The sequence below is a fragment of the Malus domestica genome, chromosome 01 (genome assembly GCF_042453785.1).
Source record: "Malus domestica chromosome 01, GDT2T_hap1".
NCBI classification, from domain to species: domain Eukaryota; kingdom Viridiplantae; phylum Streptophyta; class Magnoliopsida; order Rosales; family Rosaceae; genus Malus; species Malus domestica.
In genome coordinates this window covers 14,774,544-14,799,306 of record NC_091661.1, presented here as the reverse complement: position 1 = coordinate 14,799,306, position 24,763 = coordinate 14,774,544, and the positions used below count along the sequence as shown (strand labels likewise).

Sequence of the window (24,763 nt, the reverse complement as noted above, 5' to 3'; positions counted from 1 at the left end):
ATTTGATTAGTCAGGAATATGAATTATGCCCTTGCATGTTAAACTATGAAGTCTTATTTTGAATTGCTAGAGTTTTAGTTTATGTCGTTAACACGAATCTCACTAAGACTCCATAAGAGCTTGAGAAAACTACCTCACACCTGAAGATGGAATTTGAGATGAAGGATCTTGGGAAAACTCGTTTATGCCTTAACCCGAAGTTGAAGCATTGTTCTGATGGTATTTTGATCTACTAGTCGAACTACACCCTGACGGTGTCACCTTTTAAGTATACTTTTGATCGTCCATACGTTATATGCAAATGAGACCCTTGAAAAGGTTATGGATCCGAAATTCCATATATAAAGTTCAACTTTGCGCTTCATTGTACTTAGCTCATTGTATTAAGATAGAACATCTCCTTCGTTGTTGATCTTGGTAAAGATGCAGCACCGCGCCTACACGCAACCACTGAATTGGTATTAAATACGTACCCTGAAGGTACTACGAATTTGGGCAAATCAAATCCCAACACCTCTCGAGCAGATCCGACACCCTGATTATGCTTGCCTTGTTTGTTATGCTGACGCATGTTACTTATCAAACCCGCACAAGTCAAAATCCCTAAATGGTTATGTCTTTACCGTTAGAGATATCGCAATATCTTGGAAGTCCACGATATGATCTTAGTTGCGAAACCTTCGTTTCAAGACTCACCTCACTTCACTACACCACAAGTGAGACATGTTTAGGAGTTCTTGTTGAGCACAATTGAAGTACTTGCTGTTTTCATCCATCGTTGAGTCCCAACGACGATCCATGAAGACTATGCCACATGTATCCACTCGACCAAGCCATGATACATCAACGAAGTCAACGCCAAGACATATTGCGTCTACATCTACATCAACAAAGCATCAGGAGATTGAAGTCATGCAAGTCGATCTCAGACAACCTTGCCGACCTCTGCACAACGTCACTGCAGAAGTCAACCTTCCAGAAGCTTGTCCGAGGAATTGGTATGCCAAACTATTCATATACAATGCTTGTAGTTCTCATTTGAAGTTATGTCAAACTCAGGGGGAGTATCTAGAAGTATACTCACTTGATCTTAATGTACATTTTTCCCTACGATTATGAGTATTTTTCCCACTGGATTGTTGCTACCTAACTAGGTTTTAACAAGGCACCCATCTTGGGCTGATCATACTCTTGTGAGCTCTTCTACTTGCGTCCAAAAGAAGTATAGTTTTGACTTAATGCAATTTCTCACTTTTCTCCTTAGTCTTTGGGTTTTACCATAGCGAGGTTTTTTTAAGTTTTACTTTTTTTTATGCATTCCTTCGTTGATCTGAGACTTGCATTCGCTCACTGTGCCGACGACTTCATCAACTGTACTTATTTCATCGTTGAAGACCTGATGCGCCATTTACTTGAGTATTTACACATTTAAGGGGGAGTGTTGCAATCTTATTATATTAGGAATGTGATTATGTAAATCCTAGTGTATCTAGGAATATCTCTTATATTCCTATTATGAGTTTATTACCTATTAAGAGTTGTAATCCTAAAAGAGTAAGGAATTAATCTTCCCTACTACTATAAATAAAGGCACAATGGGGTGGAATAGAACACACCTCACGATTATGCATCTCTCTCCTATTGCCACACCCTCTCTCTATGACCTCTATAATTGTTCAGTAAATTATGCCTACAACAAGAATTTAATTGTATTAAAAAAGGATGATATTAGTTGCCTGAAAAGAGGAGTTAAACACTTAATTAATTTCTTAAATACTTATTTATAATTAAATAATATAAAATATTGAATTGCCAACTAAAATACTTATGTGGAAAGAACTAAGAAATCAAGGAACTTCGATTCGAAGTTGAAAAAACACAAGGTTTCAATCAAAGTATACCTTAGCCTAATTTTCTTTTTATATTTTTGGAAAGGCAATGCTTTAATGAGTACAACAATATAATTAACCTTCAATTTCGAATTTCCAAAAATATTATTCAAGTTTTTTGGTTACAAAGTAAAACATCACAACAAAGAACAAGAATTAAATGCAGAACATGATCAATATCAATGTGACTGCTGGACTTATCAAATTATAGTCTCTCAAAAACTGGCATACCAAGTCTTGTTATTTGCTTAAAAATAATTAATTATGAATATAAAGTGTGTTGTGTGCATTGTCTTATTATTATCTTTCAGCGTTAATCGATCAGTAATGCCAGCCGCGAAACATTGGGAAGACGGGGAACCTCATAAGCCCGTCCTTACAGTGTAAACCATTGTGTTCGCCGCAAGCGAAGTAGTAAGGCCACCACCTCTGGAGCACAAACTCAAAGCCGTCTCCGCCACCTCGTGTCTGATTTCCCACCATTCTTGCTCGGCTTAAGTCACAATTCAAGAAGCTCTGAAAGTCTTGGAACAAGTACACACTGTGAGGACGTATGGTGTCACTTGGTGGTTCATACTTGAAAACTGCAAACACCCAAAACACCATTTATCATGTAAATACTTGTTCACTTTTATTCATAAGGGAAAAAGCGTTGCTCATATCAAAACCAATCGAGGAGACCTGATGAAAGTTTTCATTGCTGTAAATCGTCCGTTTGACACATTATGTTATTAAATTGTCGATATATAATTTACAATAGAAATTACATCCAAGACTTAAAACAAACTCAAATCTTTTTTGTTTTCAATAGGCTAAAGACAAGGAAACGTTTTTTATACAACAATATATATATATATATATTTACTGTAAGAGGTGATGGACGAATTAGTATTGAACTAGTAATTCACAAGATTCGAACATAGACCTCTTACTTACAAGTGAATATATAGATATACTATTAGACCGTAGTACTAATTGACAAAGACTAGAGAAGCTAAAGAAGTGACATTTTTGCAAACAACAATTTTGAGTACTCACCTAGAGTATCCTTGATGTAAATTGGACCATTCTTCAAAGCCCAATCTGTGTAGTTAAATCCGAAATGCCAATTTTCCGATCCACCAACTACGATCTTGTTGGGTCCTTTGGTCTTATTGAGGTGGTATGAGCCATTGTAAAAACCCGAGCCAGTGTAATTACCATATTGCCAATCTTTATTGGCTGTGCAAACTGCCAGCATCGAGCAATTAGAACCATTGCTAATGTAATTTGTGCAAAACTCGAACCCATTGTTTTCTATCAAATGCAAAAACTCAAGCGATGGAGTGGTGAAATTTAGAGGATAGAGGGGAATGAAACTTGAGTTGTGGTGAATACATATTAGTAATATGGTTTCTTTTATAAGCCAATTAAGTAGTGAAACTGGCCAAATTGACACCTTTTCAATATTGGTGGGCAAGACAAGGTAAAAAAAATGTTGTAAAGTTATAATGCTGCTCCTAATTAAGTTTAAGTCTCCCTAATTTAGTCTTCCACTTAATGTCTCTTTCTCCCAGTCTCTAATAAACAATTACATGCGTAACGTGTTTGTTATGTCAAAATTAGTTTTTTATTTTCTTAATAGCCAGAGTTAATATTTGGTTTCTTTGGAGGTTCAAATTTTAACAAGTCTTTAGACTCAAGTGTAGCAGAAGGTAAGAATCACATTAATTTGTTATGGATGTTGTGATGACTTACTTTACCACGAGAGTTAGAAGTATTTATTCATTTTTTTTCTATTTGATTCCAATGATATTCGAGTTAATTTAGTGTAAATAGTGGAAAAGGGATTCAAACTTAAGTAGAAAGAGAAAATGACACTACTCTAATCAACTCGGCTGTTAACACATTTTGTAAATAATAAAATTGTAACAACATCCAAAGTCTACTGAGGACTCTTACATAATCTGTTTCCTACTGAGGACCTATTTTTTTTTTTTTTTTGGTAGCAAGGTTCACAACTTCATTAAACCCACAAAACAAATTTCCATGAAAGAGGTCCACAAACAACAAACACAAAAAAGATATGGACCCCAATATATAACCCAACACAAAGTTGTGAGCCCAAAGAAACCGAAGAAACTAAACAACTTGCATCTGCCGCCGTCTTTGTCGGAAAGATCCCATCCAACGCCCTAGAAGCGGAGAAAAAGAAAACGCCAGCATCCTCCAAGTAGCGCCCCCCCCCCCCCCCCCCCCCCACAACAAGATCTGCACCACAAACAGAAGGAAGTCGTGTAGGAAAAAAACCCACAAGCAACAGTGCCAACGAAATGTTTTGAGTTTGAAAGTTGGTTGAAAATGGAAAAATAAAAATTTGGGCATTGCAATTTTAACAGACTACTTGAGGGGAAAACTGAATGTCATACGTTTGTTAACATACTCATGACATCAACAAATTAGATAGAGCCTTACGTTTTTAGAATAATGAGTCATTTTTCTTATATTACGACCTAACATTATTTTATTGTATAAATGTCATTATTTGAATAATTGAGTCAAGATGACCATCAACAATCAAAGGGAGATCACGAACATCTTTTAAGAGCATATCAAAAGCTAAGTTAGAAAACATTGAAGTATGTTATACTATTGTGTGACACGATGATGACATCATTGAAATACACAACATTAGTTCCAAAATATTGTAATATGATTTTTGTGCATTATATGGCTTCCATGTATTAACTCTGGAGAGTAATTTTTAGCCTGAATGTAACACACGATAATATTGGAGTGAATTAGTAAGACTATACTAAATGTTAGATGGTGTTATTTTTAATTATTTTTTTTTGTCTTTCAAGATATAAATTAAATAGTCTTAATTAATTTTTTTTATATAAAAAAAGTACTTATATTAAAGGGAGAGCAAGATTTCGAAACTATTACATTAATTTAGGGGGTAGGGGAGAGTTTCGAAACTCAAGACTCAGGTAAAATTATTAGTTAACTTACTTATACTACCACTCTTCCTATATTTCTTGTGTGACCAAGAAGGAAATTATCTACATCTCTATGCATCTCTTATTAGTACTAAAGGTGGCTCTTAGGGGTCCACGTTATCATTGAACATCAGTAATATCCTTACTTAACACTGGTGATCTAACATAGGTCTAATTTTCAAAACATTAGGTAGTCTTTTCAAATGTTTAAAAAAATTGTAACTAATTTGAAATCAGGCGAGTAAAGTGGTTATCCGTATTTAACCCAAAAATTTAAAATTTAAAAGAACTGATCCGTATGAACAAATTAACAGCAGTTGTTATGCAGACGAATGAGGCAAGTACGAACTTGTGCAAATGGATCAAAGTGGCTTTGGATATCTCTGTTGGTTCTCCTTGTTAGCTTTCTATTGGAGAATCTTTTTTTGCTCCAAAATATTAAACACAATTTACATTAAAAACTTCATATTGTTGCAGTCATATTTAGAATAGGAATGTGATTGTGTAAATCTTAGTGTATCTAGGGATATCTGGAATATTCCCTAAAGTAGATATTATCCTATTAGATTTGTAATCCTATTAGGGCAATGATTTATCCTATCCTACTACTATAAATAAAGGTACAATGGGATGATATAACACACATCTCACAATTAAATCTCTATCTTCTCTCTCTTATTGTTGCCGGCCCTCCCCCTCTTTATTCCTCTAGAATAGTTCAGTAAATTAGGCCTATAACACGTTATCAGCACGCTCTTGCTAAAAGCTAATGAACTTAAGGATTGTAGGTGGAGGCTTTCTTTTACAAAATTCAAAGGCTTTTATTTGTTTTCTATCAATCAGGTACGCTTAAAATAAAGTAAGATATTTGAAACATCCACGAAGTATGAAAACATTCTCTATGATGCATGAACCCCCTATATTTATATTTTCCTTCCGATATATATATTGTATATGTTTCATATATATATATATATATGTGTGTGTGTGTGTGTGTGTGTGTGTGTGTGTGTGTGTGTTTCATGCATTACACAATTATTATTTTGCTATATGGAATTTGTGAGTCAAAGCATATAAATAAATATAAGCAATTTAGGGTTTTTCAAACCCTAGAAAAGTCAATAATAATAATAATAATAATAATAATAATAATAGTATGGGAATTTATGCGGCATGGTTACGGCTCGCCGCTGCGCCGTTGTTGGCACCACTAGCTTGCAGCCCAACTGCATCAAGCACAATACCAGGACGACGTCATTTTGACGTCTGGACTACGGCAACAACCCTTTGGGCTTTGTTGCACCTACATGGACCCCAGGCCTCGGCCTGGTAAAGGTTATCATGGACCTGTAGTCTCTTTAGCCCAAACCAACAACCTTTTGAGTTGTTGGGCTTTGTCTTGTGCCCCAGGCCCAACTACAGCAAGTCCATGTCGTTTGCTAGGCTTCGCCAATCCTTGGCCCAACTCGCCAGCAGCTTTAGATGTTGCCGGGTTTGAACTGCCCTAGCCTAAACTAGAAAGCCAGCTTCGGCTGGGCTTTCAACGCCAACCCGTAAGCCAGCCTTCGGCTGGGCTTGCTCTCGTGCCTCGTTTTGGCAAAAACCAGCATCTTTTGCTGGTGGGCTTTATCCTAGACTCGGCTTAATCCATATCTGGGCTGCACCCGCAGCCCTTCCGAAGGCCCAATAGCCTTTAGTAGTGTTGCAAGGCTTAGACCCGCACCGCAACCAGCCTAATAAGGCTGGGCCACAATATTTTTTCGACCCAATGCTAATTTTTGGTATTCCCACATTATAAATCATACCCCATTATTTTAATTGGGGTACTTTGGTTTACGCTAATTAATTCTAATCTAATTATCACTTGGTCTATCACCAACTGAAGCTAATATGACCCGTCTGTCATTATTTTGCTTCCAGGATTTCGTCTCGATCTATTAAATTAAATAAAAGTGACTCGTGGTCCATTAATATGATAATTAATCCAAAATTATTGACCTGAAGATCACTTTTGAACATTAATAACTCAATGATTTATTTTTCTAGTTTGAACCGTTGACATCCTTTTGTAGTCCTGAAGCTCTCACACTTGAATTCCCAAAGTAACTCAAATTCACTACACTTAAATCAACATGTTGCATTTTGTATTCTTGCAAGAACCTCTCCTTTATGAACTAATCATTCATAAAACTAAATTGAATTTGTAGTTTCATATTTAGTGCCTTTGAAACTCGAAGTTTTCATTCAAAACTTACCACATGAAACCTGAAGCTTACATGCTTAAATTAAACCTACACATGTCTATAGAACCTGAATGTTCTACGATGTATGTCTATAGATTACCATACGATGTATGTTTACAGATTCCCATATGACTAACCACGTTTTTGTTGTACCCTCTATTTTAGGGACATGTCGAACTTGAACAAGCTCAATTTCACCGCTTTGGAAAGAAACTACCTGAAGTGGGTTCAAGACGTGAAGCTCTATCTTACCGCGTAGGGTATTAGAGCCGCCATCGAGGAACCTATTGACGATGACCTCGTCAACGAAGCTGAGAAAGCTATTGTAATGATCTTCATTAGAAGACACATCTATGATGCACTGCAGATCGAGTACCTTGTTGAGGAGGACCCACACACCTTCTGGCTTGCTCTGTCTGATCGTTTCAATCACCAGAAAGACATTTACTTGCCTGAAGCAAGACACGACTAGTAGCGTTTACGCTTTTTAGACTTTAAGTATGTGAATGAATACAACTCTGAAGTTTGTAGAATCCGATCACTGTTTAAGTTCTGTAAAGTGGACTTAATTGACGAAGATCTCTTGGAGAAGACCCATTTGACCTTCAATGCTATAAATATTGTCTTGTAGCAACAATATAGGGCACATAAGTTCACCAAAATTTTGGATTTGATCTCTGTTTTACTTCTTGCTAAAAAACAATACCATCTTTTGATGAGAAATCATCAAGCTTGATCCACTGGCTCGAACGCTTTGCCTAAAGCACATGAGACTAATTCTAGCAGCCACAAGCGAAGAAAGAACCATCGTGGCAGTGGTAATGGGCAACAGGCCCCACCACAGACCCAAGGTCAACAAGGTAGAGGCCTACCCAAGGAGGAAATTTAACCCAGAAGCGCCAACCCCTTGCCCCTAACACCCCAAACTTCAAGAACAAGGGAAAAACTACCGTTCAATTGGCTTTCACTGAATTGGACATGTGATACCGCTTTGGATCAAAGGATCATTGGTCACACGTATATCGAGCTACCCCCGAGGCTATTGCCAAGTATCATTACCGTCGTGAGTCTAACTTTGCCCGTGTGGAAAATCCCAAAGATGCTACCACATCCATGGAGATATTAGATTTTCAGGAGGCATCAACTCCTATGGACGAATAAGTTTTATTCTTCTATGTTTTTAGGGTGTTTTTACCCTTAGTAGCTGAACTCACTAAGAGTGGCCGAACCCCCTCGTAATTTTTAGGTTTATGGTTTAATTTTTGGGAATTTTTTTTAAGTCTTTGGAATAATTTGTTTGGTTTGGTTTGTTATGAATTATGGATAATTATTTTTTTATGTATATTATTTCTCGATTGATTAATTGAATGAATGGAATTATATTTATACATGTGACCCATTCAATTAATTTATTTCTAGGTATGACTAGTGCGGAAGTTAGTTGTGTGGCTAATAGTGCTACCACACACACCATCTTGAGTGAGTGACACTATTTTACTAACTTCGTACCTAAGAATGCACCTCTAACAACCCTCTCAGGCTCATCCAACCTGATAAAATGATACGAAAATGCTCGTATAATGTTGTTCAATGATATTGTCTTAACCATTAAAGAAGCACTCTATTCTCCACGTTTCAGAAGAACGTTGCTGAATTTTAGAGATATTTGAGATAATAAATATCATGTTGAAACCATTGAAGAGAATGGTTCTGTATTTCTTTGTATCACTTCTTACGAATATGGCCAGAAGCATATTTATGAAAAGCTGGAATGTGGGTTGTACATCACAACCATTCACGGCATAGAGACCCACCATGTGGCCGACATTGTGCCTGGGTTCCAGAGCACTGTACTACTTTGTCATGATGGTATGAGACGTCCCGAACTTGACATGATGCGCCATATCCTTAAATCATCACATGGGCATCATTTACCTCCATATGTTGAATCCCTCCCATGCAAAGCTTGTTCTTTAGGGAAGTTGAACACTCAAGTACATAGGTTCAAGCTCTCCTTTAGTGAATACAAGTGAATGATTTAGTACAAATGATATTAGGAAATATTGTGAGAGAATGATCTCTATTTATAGAAGAGAGTTTCTAGTTTCATTCTGACATTGACACGTGTCGTGTTGTGATTGGCTTCTGATGTTGACACGTGTCACGCTATGATTGGCTTCTGATGTCGACACGTGTCGCGCTGTGATTGGCCTCCTAGTTGGAGGGAAACTCTTCTAGGTCCTTGACGGTATAACGTTAACCGGTGCTCAGTAGTTTCGGGATTGGTCAAGTATGGTACAAACACATCATATTGTAGATCTTCGAAGCATTGCTCAAGGCATGCCAGATGCTTTTACTAATCTAGCAAAGGTGACAAGATCACATATACCCACTGCAAACGCACCTGCAATGATCGACGTACATAAAGTACGCTATAATACCACCTTGGAAGGCCGAACGGTCCCTGAGGGTAGGGCGGCTGTACCTCCCAAACGAACTGGTACACTGGCTGTTAGCCAATTTTCTACTCCTACCCTGAAACGTGGCAGACCCCCTGGTTCAAAGGATTCACAACCCCGGAAGAGGAAAATGGCACAAACTATTAACCCTAGTCTCAATCCGACCATCGGTTACACATCTGTTCCAACGTATGAGGTTATTCTAGATTACGATGATGTCTTTCATAATATAGGATGAAGTTTGGAATCAGAATGAGATGATCGTCGATGATCCATTTGCGTACATAGTAGATACTGACATCTTGCTTAGCGATGACATTAAACCCCATTCCATTAATGAATGTCAATGTAGAACAGATATGTAACATCCCACATCGACCAATGAAGAGGGGGTGATGTGTGTTATATGTACATGCCCACCTCCATAAACCACAGTGCCTTTTGGGAACTCATTAGCTTCGGGTTCCATCGAAACTCCGAAGTTAAGCGAACTCGGCTAAAAGCAATCTTAGGATGGGTGACCCACTGGGAAGTTCTCGTGTAAGTTCCTAGAAACAAAACCGTGAAGGCGTGGCCAGGGCCTAAAGCGGACAATATCGTGTTACGACGGAGTCGAGATTGGGATGTGACAGAATGGTATTAGAGTCACTCTGCCATGTGGTGCGAGTGTGCCGAAGAGGTCGTCGGGCCCCTAAGGGGGGTGGATTGTGACATCCCACATTGACCAATGAAGAGGGGGTGATTACCCTATATGTACATGCCTACCTCCATATAGCACGTGGCTTTTTGGGAACTCACTGGCTTCGGGTTCCATCGGAAGTTCGAAGTTAAGCTAGTTCGGGCAAGAACAATCTTATGATGAGTGACCTATTGGGAAGTTCTCGTGTAAGTTCTTAGAAAAAAAACCGTGAGGGCGTGGCCGGGGCCCAAAACAGACAATGTCGTACTACGGCGGAGTCGAGACTAAGATGTGATAGGATTGGTCAAACTGGAAACAAGCAATCTAGTCAAACTCGATTCGCTTGCAAAATGTAAGGTGTTTGGGCCTGTAGCTCTTATTCCACCATATATGAAGCCTATGGGCTACAAGTGGATTTTTGTAAGGAAGCGTAATGAGAAGAATGAAATAGTGAGGTTGATTACGAGGAGATGTATTCCCCCGTAATGGACATCATAACGTTCCACTACCTTATCAGTTTAGTAGTTTCTGAAAAACTGAATATGCAACTTATGGACGTGGTAATCGCGCATCTCTATAGGGATCTAGATACAAAATCTACATGAAAGTTCCAGAAGAACATCCATTGAATAGTTCAAATAGTTCTAGACCACGAAACACTCTCTCGATTAGATTGAGGAAATCACTCTACGTATTGAAATAATTTTGACGAATGTGGTATAACTATCTGAGTGAATATTTGACAAGTTAGAGTTATGTGAACAACGAACTATATGTTGGAAATGTGCCCTAAAGCCAATCATGTGATGATACTTTACGGACATTTCACATGTTAAACTAATCTAGTTTAACATATAAAGGGCAAAGATTATTGTTTGAGCCGTCTCATATAAATGTTATATGCTTAAACGATAAAGTCCAAGGAATATGTGATTGGGAGAATGTAATCTAATGAAGTTAGATTCATGAGACCATTCTTTCGTAGACACATCCTAAACGTTCCTGATCATAGGATTGCCAATTGGGCATTGACAGTCCTTTCAGATCAGTACGTACTATGTCTTCTCTCAGGGAGAGTGATTAGTCTCGAATCATTGGTGTGTGTGACATCAAGACAAGTACGGTAGGTGCTCAATAGAGAATGAGTTCACTGAACGCGATCAACGAAGAGTTCTCATATTCCATGTCACATGAGAACTCATGGTTGGGATAATGCAAAGTAGTCCTTTGACCTGAGGCATCATAGTTGTCTTGTGGTTAAGTCCTTGATCTTTGATTATGTCAAAGTCACTCCATCAGGAGGGTGTCCACGGCATCGTTGGGGTCAAGCCACTTATCTATGGAGACAAGTGAATGCGCAACAAGGGATCTCTAACCTTCAAACCGTTTGAGGGAGAATACTCTCTGATATGATTTGAATCTCTGGCCAGAGTATGAATGAGATTAGGGAATGCGTTCCGAATCACATTCAAGGTAATCATATAAGCACAAGACACACATTGGATAGTAGACATGAGAAAATAAACTATCAAACCAAACAATGTGGTCAAGAGTATTAGATTAGAGAAAGACCGTATTGCATTTGTAATCTCGAACTGAATAGGTTCTCCACCTCTTCTGATTAGCTTGGATAACCATGATATGCTGCTAGGTGTCACTCATGGTTTGTGGAAGCCCTAAACGTGTGTAATCACTAAAGGGAGAATTGAAAATAGTTTCAATTCACAATCGATGTAAAATGGTTTTAATCGCTCACTACCTCGCTAAAAGGAACATAATGGATCGCACACCATAAAAGGTAGAGATTGGAGATTAAACGGAAATGAGTAAGAATGATTAAATGGTTTAATCATTTATTTATGGCAAGGATTAATTAATATGTTAATTAATCAAACGAATAAGTTCGTTAAAGACTTCGGGATAGTTTTGGACCTTAAGGCCCAATGGGCTTCGAACGTCAAGCCCATTAACTTAAGTTGTATGACAATTTAATGAATAAAGATTCATTAAAGCCCAAAAAGCCCAAATCCCATTAGGTGGCCGGCCATGAAGATGAATTAGGGTTTTTGGTTGTTTAGGTCACTTAAAGAAGTGACTATATAAATGACTTTATAGCCAAATATTCATTAAGGATTAAAAGGGTTTATTTTTGGGGAAAATTGATGAGAATTGTCTCTTCATTTTTCTCTCTAAAGAGGCCAACACCTTGGAGGGTACATCTAGCAATCCTACTACTCCAAGGTCTCTCATTTCTTCTACAATCTAACCTTGGTGAAGAGACTTAGAGGTTCTCAATTTTGGGAACTTGGAGAACCTATTCTTCCATCCAAATCCATGGATCTAAGAAGCAAGGAATGAAGGCCCTATCTCTTTGGGTGATTAGCCTTTGCTTATGCAAAGAGGAATCTACAAAGGTATTAATTTCAACTCACTTTGTTTTGAGTTGATTATTGGTTCACCAATCTACTAGGCTTTGAATTTCATGGTAATGTTTTGTTTTTGGGTGCATACAAGCATGATTCCGCCTTTAATTGTTAATTGCATGCTATATGATGTTGCTCAAATGAACATGTTTTTCAAAATAATTCCTTCAAGTGGTATCAGAGCCTAGGTCTAGTAGTTGGTGAATCCTTTTGGGTTTTGTAGTTCATAAGTTTATGATTTAAAAGTTGTAATTGTTACAAGCTTTATTCTTGCTTCTTTGAATGTAAATTTTGTTTGAAAATTTGCCATCTCAAATGTTGTAGATGTAGTTCATATGAGGATGAATATTGGAGCTAAAATTTGGTGCCATGATTTTGGGGATTTTCGGCCAAATCCAAAGGGTGATTTTTTGGGTTCATGTTTGTCTTGTTAAAAGTGTTTTAATGTGACTTTTGTAACCCCTAAGTACCCTAGGATGTTAACATCATTTTGAATGGTGAAAATTTGAGTTTTATGGCTTGAAAACATTCATGGAGCTCTTATGGGTTTTCATGGATGTTCTTCATTGTTCTTGATGTTCTTGCCAAGAACTAAAAGGTTTTGTGTTTTGATTCAAAGTTTTGATTATTTCATAAAGTTTATGTTATATGTTTTTCAAATGATTTATCATATATTTAAAATATTAGATATTTGATTAAATAGAAAAAGAAATATATATCATCATTATGAAAGGTAAAAGAAAAGGTGATAAGAATTTCTTTTCTTATGCACCACTTGAATGTTTTTGACAAAACTAATAAATCAAAACACACACCACACCTTTTATCCCTAAATGGCCGGCCACCCTATTAAAATAGGGTATTTTTGGGGCTTTTATGCAATTACATAAAGTTTTGATACTTTTGTGTATTTGTACTTTGACCCGAAAGTTTACGTTTTGACGTTAAGGCCTAAAAACGCTAAAGGACAAATAGTTTTGCTCCTTTAATGAAGTTTTGAGTTTATTTAAATTTTGGGTTCTAGTTGTATTTACATGAAGTAGTGACTTTTGTGTTTTTACAAAGTGACCCCAAAAGTTTATGTTTTCGCAATATGGCCCAAAAAGTTGTGGTTATTGCATGATGGCCCAAATAGGATGAGAACAAAATTGTTTTGTCTCTTTAAATGAGAATTGGATTTTCATTTTGTTTAGCTCCACTTAAATCAATTTTATGGATACAAAATCCAAATGAAAATGTTGCATTCAATTTAATTAGTTAAAATGTTAATTAATTAAAGGATGATTATGAACCTAAGCCTATAATAATTGAGCTATGTGAAAGGCCGTTTCAAATTAGTTTGAACCATGGGAATGTGTAGATAAGATTTTGGTTGTAATTTGAATTGTTCAAATGTTGTAATGAGCATAAGCTCACTTTTACTTTGAAGTATTTCTTTCTTGCTTTATATGATATGCATGAAAATGAAGTAATTGGGTCCAACGCCCCTATGACAACACGCCTTAATGTGATTAAACGCGTAATTAAAATCAATCTCCATCCCTAGACCGAGATTCAACACAAGGCTCGTGTTGAATCTAAACAAAGGTTCATAATCATCCTAAGGCCCTAAGGCAACTATATAGTCCATCAAATGAATGCAAAGTTTATGTTAGTAGTATCATATACTCTTGCTTTAAAAATCGTTTTATAAGCATAGTGGGAGTATTATATACAACTAAAACAATCAAATGGACCAATAGTTGTAAGAGGACCAAAATTGTTTTAATAGAGATTAAAATGAGTATTAATATGTGATGAGACCTAAAACCCTCAACCAAATCATTATTAAGTTGATAAGCGTGAGAGTGCTTTGAACACTCTTTCGTGGCCTTCCACCGTGGTAGGCTTCAATCGTGTATGACTCATACACCGTATTCGTCCAATTCTGGGGTTGCAAAGTATGTGCTTACATTCAGGAGAAGCCTATACACATATGATGAAGTGAAAGGTAGGCAACAAGTGTGGCCAATATGGAGTTCTTCTGAGGCCATTCTTGAACCCCTACTTGAACTAGCATGGTGGGAATGACTTAACTAAGTGCAATGGTGCCAATATGGAGTTCTTCTGAGGCATCATTCTCTAGAGGCCAAACAAGATGGGTACTTGCATTAGTTGCAAATGAGTAAGCGTACTCTCTCATTATTATTGTTGCTAGCCAATATGGAGTTCTTTTGAGGTGGGCTTGGTAATAGTGAGCCTCCCATAACCTACTAGGAGTTTCATCCAAAACTCTCGAATTCCAATGAGGGATATGGAATTTGCCAAAAATAGTGGGTGGTGCTATTTGATTTAAAGACCCTGAATCAAATGGCTTAAAATCAATCAATTTATATTCGTTATGTATTTGATTACCAATATATTTGCAAACGCTATCCAACACTTGACAAAACCGAACGTTTAGTTTACGGACTTGGTACTACAAAACCATAGATTGTCTTTAATGGCTTGTAAAAGTACCAAAGTAGTCTCATCCTCACAATCTTCCTATTGATAATGTATCATTAGAAGAATATGTTAGAAAAGGTCTATCATAAAGAGGACAACACTTTTAATGTCATAATTCTTCAATTACAAATTGTTGTATGAAGAAATAGGAGTTGCTTTGAACAACCCTTAGTCAATGCAAACACTTAGTGCTTGTTTCTTTGTTACATGAACAAGGAACTTGAGAAGAAAGCACAAAGGCATGGACACTTTATGTGCCATGATTCTTCACTTACAATTTGTTGTGTGAAGAAATAAGAGTTGCCTTGTACAACTCTTTAAAGTTTGTAATTATGTTTAGAACATAATGGTTGGTTGACAAAAATAGTCCATTAACATGGATTTATAATGATTTTGAATCATTAAGTGTTGAAGTGATAAAACCACTTAATGAGACGGAAACTAGGCAAGGACTTCACCTTTGTTTCCCTATCCTAATCGTTCACTAAGTTTATTGTAAACTATGTAGTGAAAAATAACCACATGCTCTCCAAAATGTTTGATGTGTATAACACAATTGAAAAAGGTTTCAAGAGAGATAGTGGGAGTTTAGGGACCATGACTATTGTAGTCAAAAGGAGACGTCAGATAAAGAAGATAAATAACTCCAAGGGAACAAACTTTCTTTATGAAAGGATGGATATTGGAAGGGGTATTTGCAAGAAATGTCTTGCAAGTGTCAAGGACACACATTTCGAAAGTGTTGTAAATTGTTCTTGAATAGTTCAAAACAGTTGGTTCTTCTACTTGAATGCTTGATTCTGTATTAGTAACTATGTTTTACAAATCGTTGTAAAAGTGTGACTAATAAGAAGTAGAAGATATATGAGAGAAGAGAAAGTACTTCACATTCGGAAACGTGAATCAAATATAGATCTCTGCGAAAGCAGATGATACTTACTTCCTCATATGAACTACCAAAGAAATTGGAAAAACATAGATTGTCTTTATATTCCAATTTTAAGGAACTAAATTCCGTCACTATGTGAAATGGATAAATGTTTTGTTTGACAAAACAATGTTCTTTATTAATCAATGATTGGATTATGGTAATCTAATTAATTGTCTCTATAGTAGAGATAATATGGTAGTGTTAACTGTTTAGAAAATAATGATGCTTAAAACCCAAAAGGTTGCAAGGTAGTGACTAATCTCAACTAAAGTTGTGATACCTCTAAAACATAAATTACGAGTTGGTCATAAATGGACGCTTTGGATCGTTAGATCCGGATCCAATACCTTCTTGTTAAAATTGTATAGAGGCGAAATGTTCGAATCTTTATTGTTTTGGAAAGAAGAAAGAATCACAAAGTTGTTGAGGTTAATTCACTTAAATGTTAGTGGCACTTGTCCGCAAACATAATATTACTCATGTTGAACATTCACCGAAGATCACTCTCGGTTGGACTATAGTTTATTTTGAATAAACACAAGTCCGAATACTTTGCAAACTGTTTCAAAGAATTCAAGTAATGTAAGTTGATGAGTAAGACATCTAAAGTATTTACCTCCTTAGATTTGATCCAAGAAAGGTAACACTTTAGATAAGTTTCCTTGAAAGATATCAAGGAAAATAGCATCATAAGATAATATATTTCTCCATTAGGAGAAGAACGAACTCGAATAAGATTTAGTTCGTTAGATGTTATCTATTATCCATATATAGGATATATACTTCTAAAACAATATGATTGTCAATGAGAAGATCTTCCAATATTTTCATGACTCCATAAGATGTAGTTGGAAAGAAAGACAAATCTTAAGCATGTTAAGATTTGGGGTTGTGTGCTAATAAGCAATATTTGTTAGATAACAATCTTGTAGGATATCCTTAAAATAACTTTTGGATATCGCTTCTATAAACCAACTAACAAATGTTGTTTTGTTGGGTAGTTCATTGTAATTCTACAATGTGATTTGCCTAAAAGCAAATGAACGAGAGATAGAACTCAAAGAATGGGTTCTTTGAGAGACAAGAAAGTAATCAACAAATATAACAACCTAGTTCCTATACCACAAGCTCCAAGGTAGTCGATAAGGATTTATAAACCGTCTCAGTTGAATGGTTTTGAACTTTATGACTACATTGAGTGCATATACGATATATACTCAAGAAAATGGTAAAGTACCATTTGACTCGAAATAATGAAACCTTCATAGCTAATTGGTAGCTTAAGGTGACTACAATCAAAGAGAATGGTTGACTTTAAAGGAACCATTTTTGACGTAGTCTTAGTTTCAATTAATTCGAAGATTGCTAGCTACAACTAAATGGTGATTCAATGTTTTGACATAATATGGGTTTCCGAAACCATTATTGAGATAGTCTTGATAATATATGTCTAAAACTATAAATCACAAGACATGTAAGTTGTAGAGATCCATCCATCATGGATCGTAGCAAGTTAGTGGGAGCTATTTGCATTTTATGAGAAAAAGGATCAAATCGTTTGATTTCTCATAAAGATGTAAATGAATCTTTTGTTTACTAGTTTTACAAAAGATTAGTGGGAGTTAATCATGTTCCTAAAATTTAAGTATATATGATATATTAATTTTGGAAATGAAAATAATACTTCTTCGTTAAAGTTATGACTTTAATACATTATATGAAGATAGAATGTATATGGGAGATATAGTCTATATACATGGGATGGAAATCTATAATGATATATTTCATGATATAATTGGATTATATCAATCCCTAATAATAGATAATGGATGCTAGGAAGTTTCTCATATGATGATAAACTTCAATAAGAATGACGATTCTAGTGAGACTAGCAAGTTGCCCTTCTCAAAGGGAATGTACCCTTTGACTCCCAAAGAAATAATGCGTAAATTGAATCCTTTATGCATACGCAGAAAGGTTATTTATGTATTTCATATTGTATGAAAAACATTGATATGAGTTGTACCTAGAACGGTACAAGACGATATCAGTGCAAGCCCAGGATCAGAACCATGGCAACTGTCAAGTGAGTCCTTAAGTATTTGAGAAATACTAAAGGATAGATTCCTCAAAGAATGAGGAAGAATTAGAGTAACGTAATGGAAGCGTAAATGTATTAGATTATGAATCTAATCCATCATTGGATGTTTCTTCATTATGAATGAAGAGATAAACGAATATCTCTTTATTATGACTAAAGAGATATTTGGATGGAAACATTAAAGTAATGACTTTAGTGTGTTCCATTATGAATGCAAGATATATTGCCATATAGAAGTTTACAACAATGTTGTTTGGATGGGAAAGTTCATTTATGAACTCTCTATTCGGTTCCAACCAGAAAGTGTTTGACACTAATGGGGCGATAGCTCAAGCCTGGGAATCAAGGTCTCATCAAGATCCGAACTCAAATGAGAGACTGAACCACATGATTGAGAATCATGTATAATGGTGACGTCGTTATTCTCAAGGTTGCTTCTATGGATAACACATATAGATATCCACTGTCTAGGCCTACTATTCAGCCATTTATGAAATGACTACAGAAGAGGTATCATCAAGATGACCAAGCTGATTGGCTCTAGTGCAAGTGGGAGATTGTTGGAAATGTGCCCTAAAGCCAATCATGTGATGATACTTTACGGACATTTCACATGTTAAACTAATCTAGTTTAACATATAAAGGGCAAAGATTATTGTTTGAGCCGTCTCATATAAATGTTATATGCTTAAACGATAAAGTCCAAGGAATATGTGATTGGGAGAATGTAATCTAATGAAGTTAGATTCATGAGACCATTCTTTCGTAGACACATCCTAAACGTTCCTGATCATAGGATTGCCAATTGGGCATTGACAGTCCTTTCAGATCAGTACGTACTATGTCTTCTCTCAGGGAGAGTGATTAGTCTCGAATCATTGGTGTGTGTGACATCAAGACAAGTACGGTAGGTGCTCAATAGAGAATGAGTTCACTGAACGCGATCAACGAAGAGTTCTCATATTCCATGTCACATGAGAACTCATGGTTGGGATAATGCAAAGTAGTCCTTTGACCTGAGGCATCATAGTTGTCTTGTGGTTAAGTCCTTGATCTTTGATTATGTCAAAGTCACTCCATCAGGAGGGTGTCCACGGCATCGTTGGGGTCAAGCCACTTATCTATGGAGACAAGTGAATGCGCAACAAGGGATCTCTAACCTTCAAACCGTTTGAGGGAGAATACTCTCTGATATGATTTGAATCTCTGGCCAGAGTATGAATGAGATTAGGGAATGCGTTCCGAATCACATTCAAGGTAATCATATAAGCACAAGACACACATTGGATAGTAGACATGAGAAAATAAACTATCAAACCAAACAATGTGGTCAAGAGTATTAGATTAGAGAAAGACCGTATTGCATTTGTAATCTCGAACTGAATAGGTTCTCCACCTCTTATGATTAGCTTGGATAACCATGATATGCTGCTAGGTGTCACTCATGGTTTGTGGAAGCCCTAAACGTGTGTAATCACTAAAGGGAGAATTGAAAATAGTTTCAATTCACAATCGATGTAAAATGGTTTTAATCGCTCACTACCTCGCTAAAAGGAACCTAATGGATCGCACACCATAAAAGGTGGAGATTGGAGATTAAACGGAAATGAGTAAGAATGATTAAATGGTTTAATCATTTATTTATGGCAAGGATTAATTAATATGTTAATTAATCAAACGAATAAGTTCGTTAAAGACTTCGGGATAGTTTTGGACCTTAAGGCCCAATGGGCTTCGAACGTCAAGCCCATTAACTTAAGTTGTATGACAATTTAATGAATAAAGATTCATTAAAGCCCAAAAAGCCCAAATCCCATTAGGTGGCCGGCCATGAAGATGAATTAGGGTTTTTGGTTGTTTAGGTCACTTAAAGAAGTGACTATATAAATGACTTTATAGCCAAATATTCATTAAGGATTAAAAGGGTTTATTTTTGGGGAAAATTGATGAGAATTGTCTCTTCATTTTTCTCTCTAAAGAGGCCAACACCTTGGAGGGTACATCTAGCAATCCTACTACTCCAAGGTCACTCATTTCTTCTACAATCTAACCTTGGTGAAGAGACTTAGAGGTTCTCAATTTTGGGAACTTGGAGAACCTATTCTTCCATCCAAATCCATGGATCTAAGAAGCAAGGAATGAAGGCCCTATCTCTTTGGGTGATTAGCCTTTGCTTATGCAAAGAGGAATCTACAAAGGTATTAATTTCAACTCACTTTGTTTTGAGTTGATTATTGGTTCATCAATCTACTAGGCTTTGAATTTCATGGTAATGTTTTGTTATTGGGTGCATACAAGCATGATTCCGCCTTTAATTGTTAATTGCATGCTATATGATGTTGCTCAAATGAACATGTTTTTCAAAATAATTCCTTCACTATACCCATGTTAGTTCATCAATAAGTCACATTCCAGATTTGCGATTGTTGCAGTTTATGTCGACAACAAGAACCTCATCGAAATTGTTGGAAATATGCCCTGAAAGTCAATCTTTGGAAGAAACCTTTTAGCACAATGATTGTATGTATAGATGATTCTTGTACATCAAATGGCAAAGATACTAATTAGGACTATCTCAACACACGATATATGTCCTAAATAGTGAATCCATGGACAATGGATTGATGGAAGAAGTAATCTAATGATGTTAGACTACAGAGACCTTCTTCACATAACCATCATGTCCAAAAGGTTCCTGGTCATAGGATTGTCGGAGGGATACTGACAATGCATAGACCGGTACATACTATGTCCACTTCAATTGGAAGGATGGAAAGTCTCGTCCTATTCGTGTAGTGACACTAAGACAGGTATGTAGGTGCTCATTAAGGGAATGAGTTCACTGAACACAATCGAACGAGAATACTTGCATGGAGGTCTACTCACATGTCAAGCAAGTAACTCTAATGGTTGGAATAATGTAAGTAGTCCTTTGACCTGAGGCATCATAGTTGTCTTGTGGTTAGGTACTTGATCTTTGATTATGTCAAAGTCACTCTATCCGCGGGTGTCCACGGCATAGTTGGGGTTAAGCCACTTAGTCATGGAGGCAAGTGAATGCGCAACAAGGAATTTCTAATCCTCGTTAAGAGAGGATGAATACTCTAAGATATGATTCGGGAATCTTCAGCCGAAGTATCGAGCGTAATAAAGGAAAGCGTTCCTATACGACTCAAATGAATCATATAAGAAGGAATAATCACATTAGGGGTTTGACATAATATATCCATACCCTAGTAATGTGACTGAGAGTATTGTTTTAGAGAAGGATCGAATTACATTGTAATTCCAACTGAATAGGTTCTCCGAACAAATTCTACATTAACTTGGGTAGCCATGATATATGGTTAGATGTCACTCATGACTTGTGAGTTCTTCTAGATGATTAAATGTAGTCGTCAAAGAAGAAGGAGAATTAAAAGTAAGTTTTAATTCACTAAGTGATTGGATTAAAAATAATCAATTGGATTGGTGCCAATCACCTCACTACCTTGCTAATTAGAACCTAAAATGATTGTTCACCAATACACTCTTGTAGTGAGTAACTAATGGATGATGGAAATAATTAATTGGATTAATTAAGTGTTGTGATTAATTAGAATGTCTAAAGAAATCATAAAAGCGATAAAAGATCGTTTTGGGCTTAAAGAAAAGTTCGGGTCTAATTGGGCCCATTGGGCTTTTATTCAAGCATATGATGACTTGAAATAATAAAAGCCCAAAGCCCAAACAACACTAAAGGGGCCGGCCAAAGGAGGGAGAGAGAGAGAGTCAAATGTTGACTTGTTTCTTTTTTGTTATAAAAGGAACTTTATAGCACAAAGTTTCATTAGGGTTTTTAAAGTGTTAAAACAACAAAAGAGAAAAAGAAAATATCTCTCTCAACACTCAAAGGGCCGGCCACCAAAGGGGGGTTTAGCTAATCATCTTCTAACCCTTTTGGTAATTCCTTCATCCTTCTCACTACTCTAGTGGGTGAGGATCTTTAGAGGTCTTCAACTTTGGAGACTTAAGGAGAACCAAGGAGCACTCATTCTAACAAAGTGGAGGAGGCAAGGAGGGAGGCTAGGCTCAAGGAGTTCCAACAACAAAGGGCTTGGAGATGGTCCATCCTTGGTCTAAAGTCTAGATCAAGAGGTATAAAACTACTCCTACACTTTGTTCTTCAATAAATTGTTTTTGATGCATCTTACATAAACCTATGCATCTTGAAGAGGATTTGCATGACTATAGCTTAGATATTATTTGATAACATGCTTCCGTTGCTTTCGTATATAAATTTTGAATTGTATATGCATGCTAGTCACTAGAAATCCCACATGAAAACTCATTATTTTCCCTTCAGAAATTCCCACAGAGCTTGATGAAATTGTAGTTAACTTGAAATCGGAACTTGAGATGAATGATCTTAGGAAAACTTGATATTATCTCGACTTGGAGATCGAGCATTGTTCGGATGGAATCCTAGTACATCAATCGAACTACACCCAAAGGGTGTTGTGACATTTTAATGAGGATAAAGCGAAGCTTTCGAGTACTCCTATGGTCGGTCGGACTCTATAAGCTAAAAGAGATCCCTTTCATCCAAATGAGGATGATTAAGAGATTTTGGAGCCTGAAGTTCCATACCTAAGTGAAATTGGTGCTTTATTGTACTTGGCTCTATTCACTAGATCCGAAATCTCATTTGCTGTTAATCTTTTACCTAAATATAGCAATGCGCCTACATGCAGACACTGGAATGGTGTTAAGGACATTTTTCACTACCTCAAGGGTACAACGGATGTGGGCTTGTTCTACACCCACGAATCCTCGAGATAAGCCGCCTCGTTGGTTACGCAGATGCTGGTTATTTGTCTGACCCACATAAGGCATGTTCTTAAACAGGCTATGTCTTTACTGTTAGAGACACAGCTATATCTTGAAGGTCTACCCAGCAAACACTAGTTGCAACTTCTTTAAACCATGTTGAGGTTCTCGCCTTGCATGAAGCATCGCATAAGTGTTTTTGGTTAACAGCAGTCATGGAACATCTTCTAAGCATTAGTGGTCTTACTACCATTATTGACCTTCCTACGACGATCTTTGAAGACAATGCAACATGTATCAAGCAGTTAAAGAAAGGATACATCAAGGGAGGACAACACCAAACATATAACGCCAAAGTTTTTTTATTCTCACCAGCAACAACAGCATCAGAACATTAAAGTTAAGCAAATATGTTCTCAGGACAACCTGGCCGATCTCTTCACCAAGTCATTGCCCAAGTATACTTTTCAGAAGCTCATCTAAGGAATCGATATGCGTAAATTATTTGAGTTGAATTGCTTGTAGTTTTCTTATTTGGAAGTTATGTCTAACTTTGGGGGAGTATCCTTTTATTTGGAAGTTATGTCTAACTCTGAGGGAGTATCTAGAAGTATACTCACTTGATCTTAATGTACTCTATTTCCTACGATTAGGAGCATTTTTCCACTGGATTTTTTCTACCTAACGAGGTTTTGATGAGGCACCCATCATGGGATGATCATACTCCATTGAGTTCACTACCTTTATCCCATATGACGTTTGTTTTAGACATTATGCATACTTCTCACTTTTCTCTTTAGTCTATGAGTTTTTACCTACCCTAAGTTCTACCATAGTGAGGTTTTGTGAGTTTTACTACCAATGCATACTTTCTTTAAATTTGAGACTCGCATTCGGCTGTTGTGTCGACGACTTCATCAACTATTCTACCAATTGCTGAAGACCTGATGCGATGTTTTGTTTGAGTATTTACACACTCAAGGGGGAGTGTTGCAGTCATATTTAGAATAAGAATGTGATTATGTAAATCCTAGTGTATCTAGGATATCTTGGAATATTCCCTAAAGTAGATATTATCCTATTAGAGTTGTAATCCTATTAGGGTAAGGATTTAACCTATCCTACTACTATAAATAAAGGCACAATGGGGTGATATAACACATACTTCACAATTAAATCTCTCTCTTCTCTCTCTTATTGCCGTCGGCTTCCCATTCTCTATTCCTCTAGAATAGTTCAGTAAATTAAGCCTACAACACATACCACAATATATTCAACCTGAATTATATTTAGGGGTATGTAAATGTCAAAAACAACTGAGGAGAGTTCAAGGCTGAATTTAACCTTAATTAAATTTACATATTTTGACAAGGGAAATGTTAGAGATACCAAATTTCTAAATCAAATTTTGTAAATCACGTATGTTGATGATTGCATTATTACTTAAGTATTGATTAACGTGCTTATTTTATATTGGTGACTCATCATTTGGTTTGCACTTAAAAATTTAGTCTCCGTAGCATTATCCTCTTGATAAGCATAAGCGAAAAGAGTTTAGAGGAATCGCGTTCTATATAAGCAATTGCTTGGATTGATTGCCCAAATCGGAGTTACTTGATAAGAAAGATGAAGCTTTATTTACCGTAGATAAAATCACACAACAGATAAAAACTGGGCATATAACCAGTATGAACAGGGGCATTAGGCAACTACTCTCACATGACTAGGTGTTTCCTTTCGATATTCCTTGGCACACGAGTT

The 24,763-nt window shown here is 36.5% G+C and overlaps 1 protein-coding gene across 1 annotated transcript; it reads right to left on the bottom strand.

Moving 5' to 3' along the window:
* Positions 1 to 2,210: 2,210 nt before the first annotated feature.
* Positions 2,211 to 3,129, bottom strand: LOC103448082 (uncharacterized). The gene is made up of 2 exons (XM_008387345.3): positions 2,928 to 3,129; positions 2,211 to 2,473 (listed from the first exon to the last, which is right to left on the bottom strand). Exons 1-2 carry the CDS (start codon positions 3,127 to 3,129, stop codon positions 2,211 to 2,213), a joined length of 465 nt encoding a protein of 154 aa, XP_008385567.1.
* Between the last annotated feature and the right edge of the window lie 21,634 nt (positions 3,130 to 24,763).

Coding starts and splice junctions, on each gene's coding strand:
- LOC103448082 (XM_008387345.3), bottom strand. CDS start 3,129: ATGCTGGCAGTTTGCACAGCCAATAAAGATTGGCAATATGGTAATTAC. Junction 2,474..2,927: donor TTACATCAAGGATACTCTAG/GTGAGTACTCAA, acceptor GGGTGTTTGCAG/TTTTCAAGTATGAACCACCA.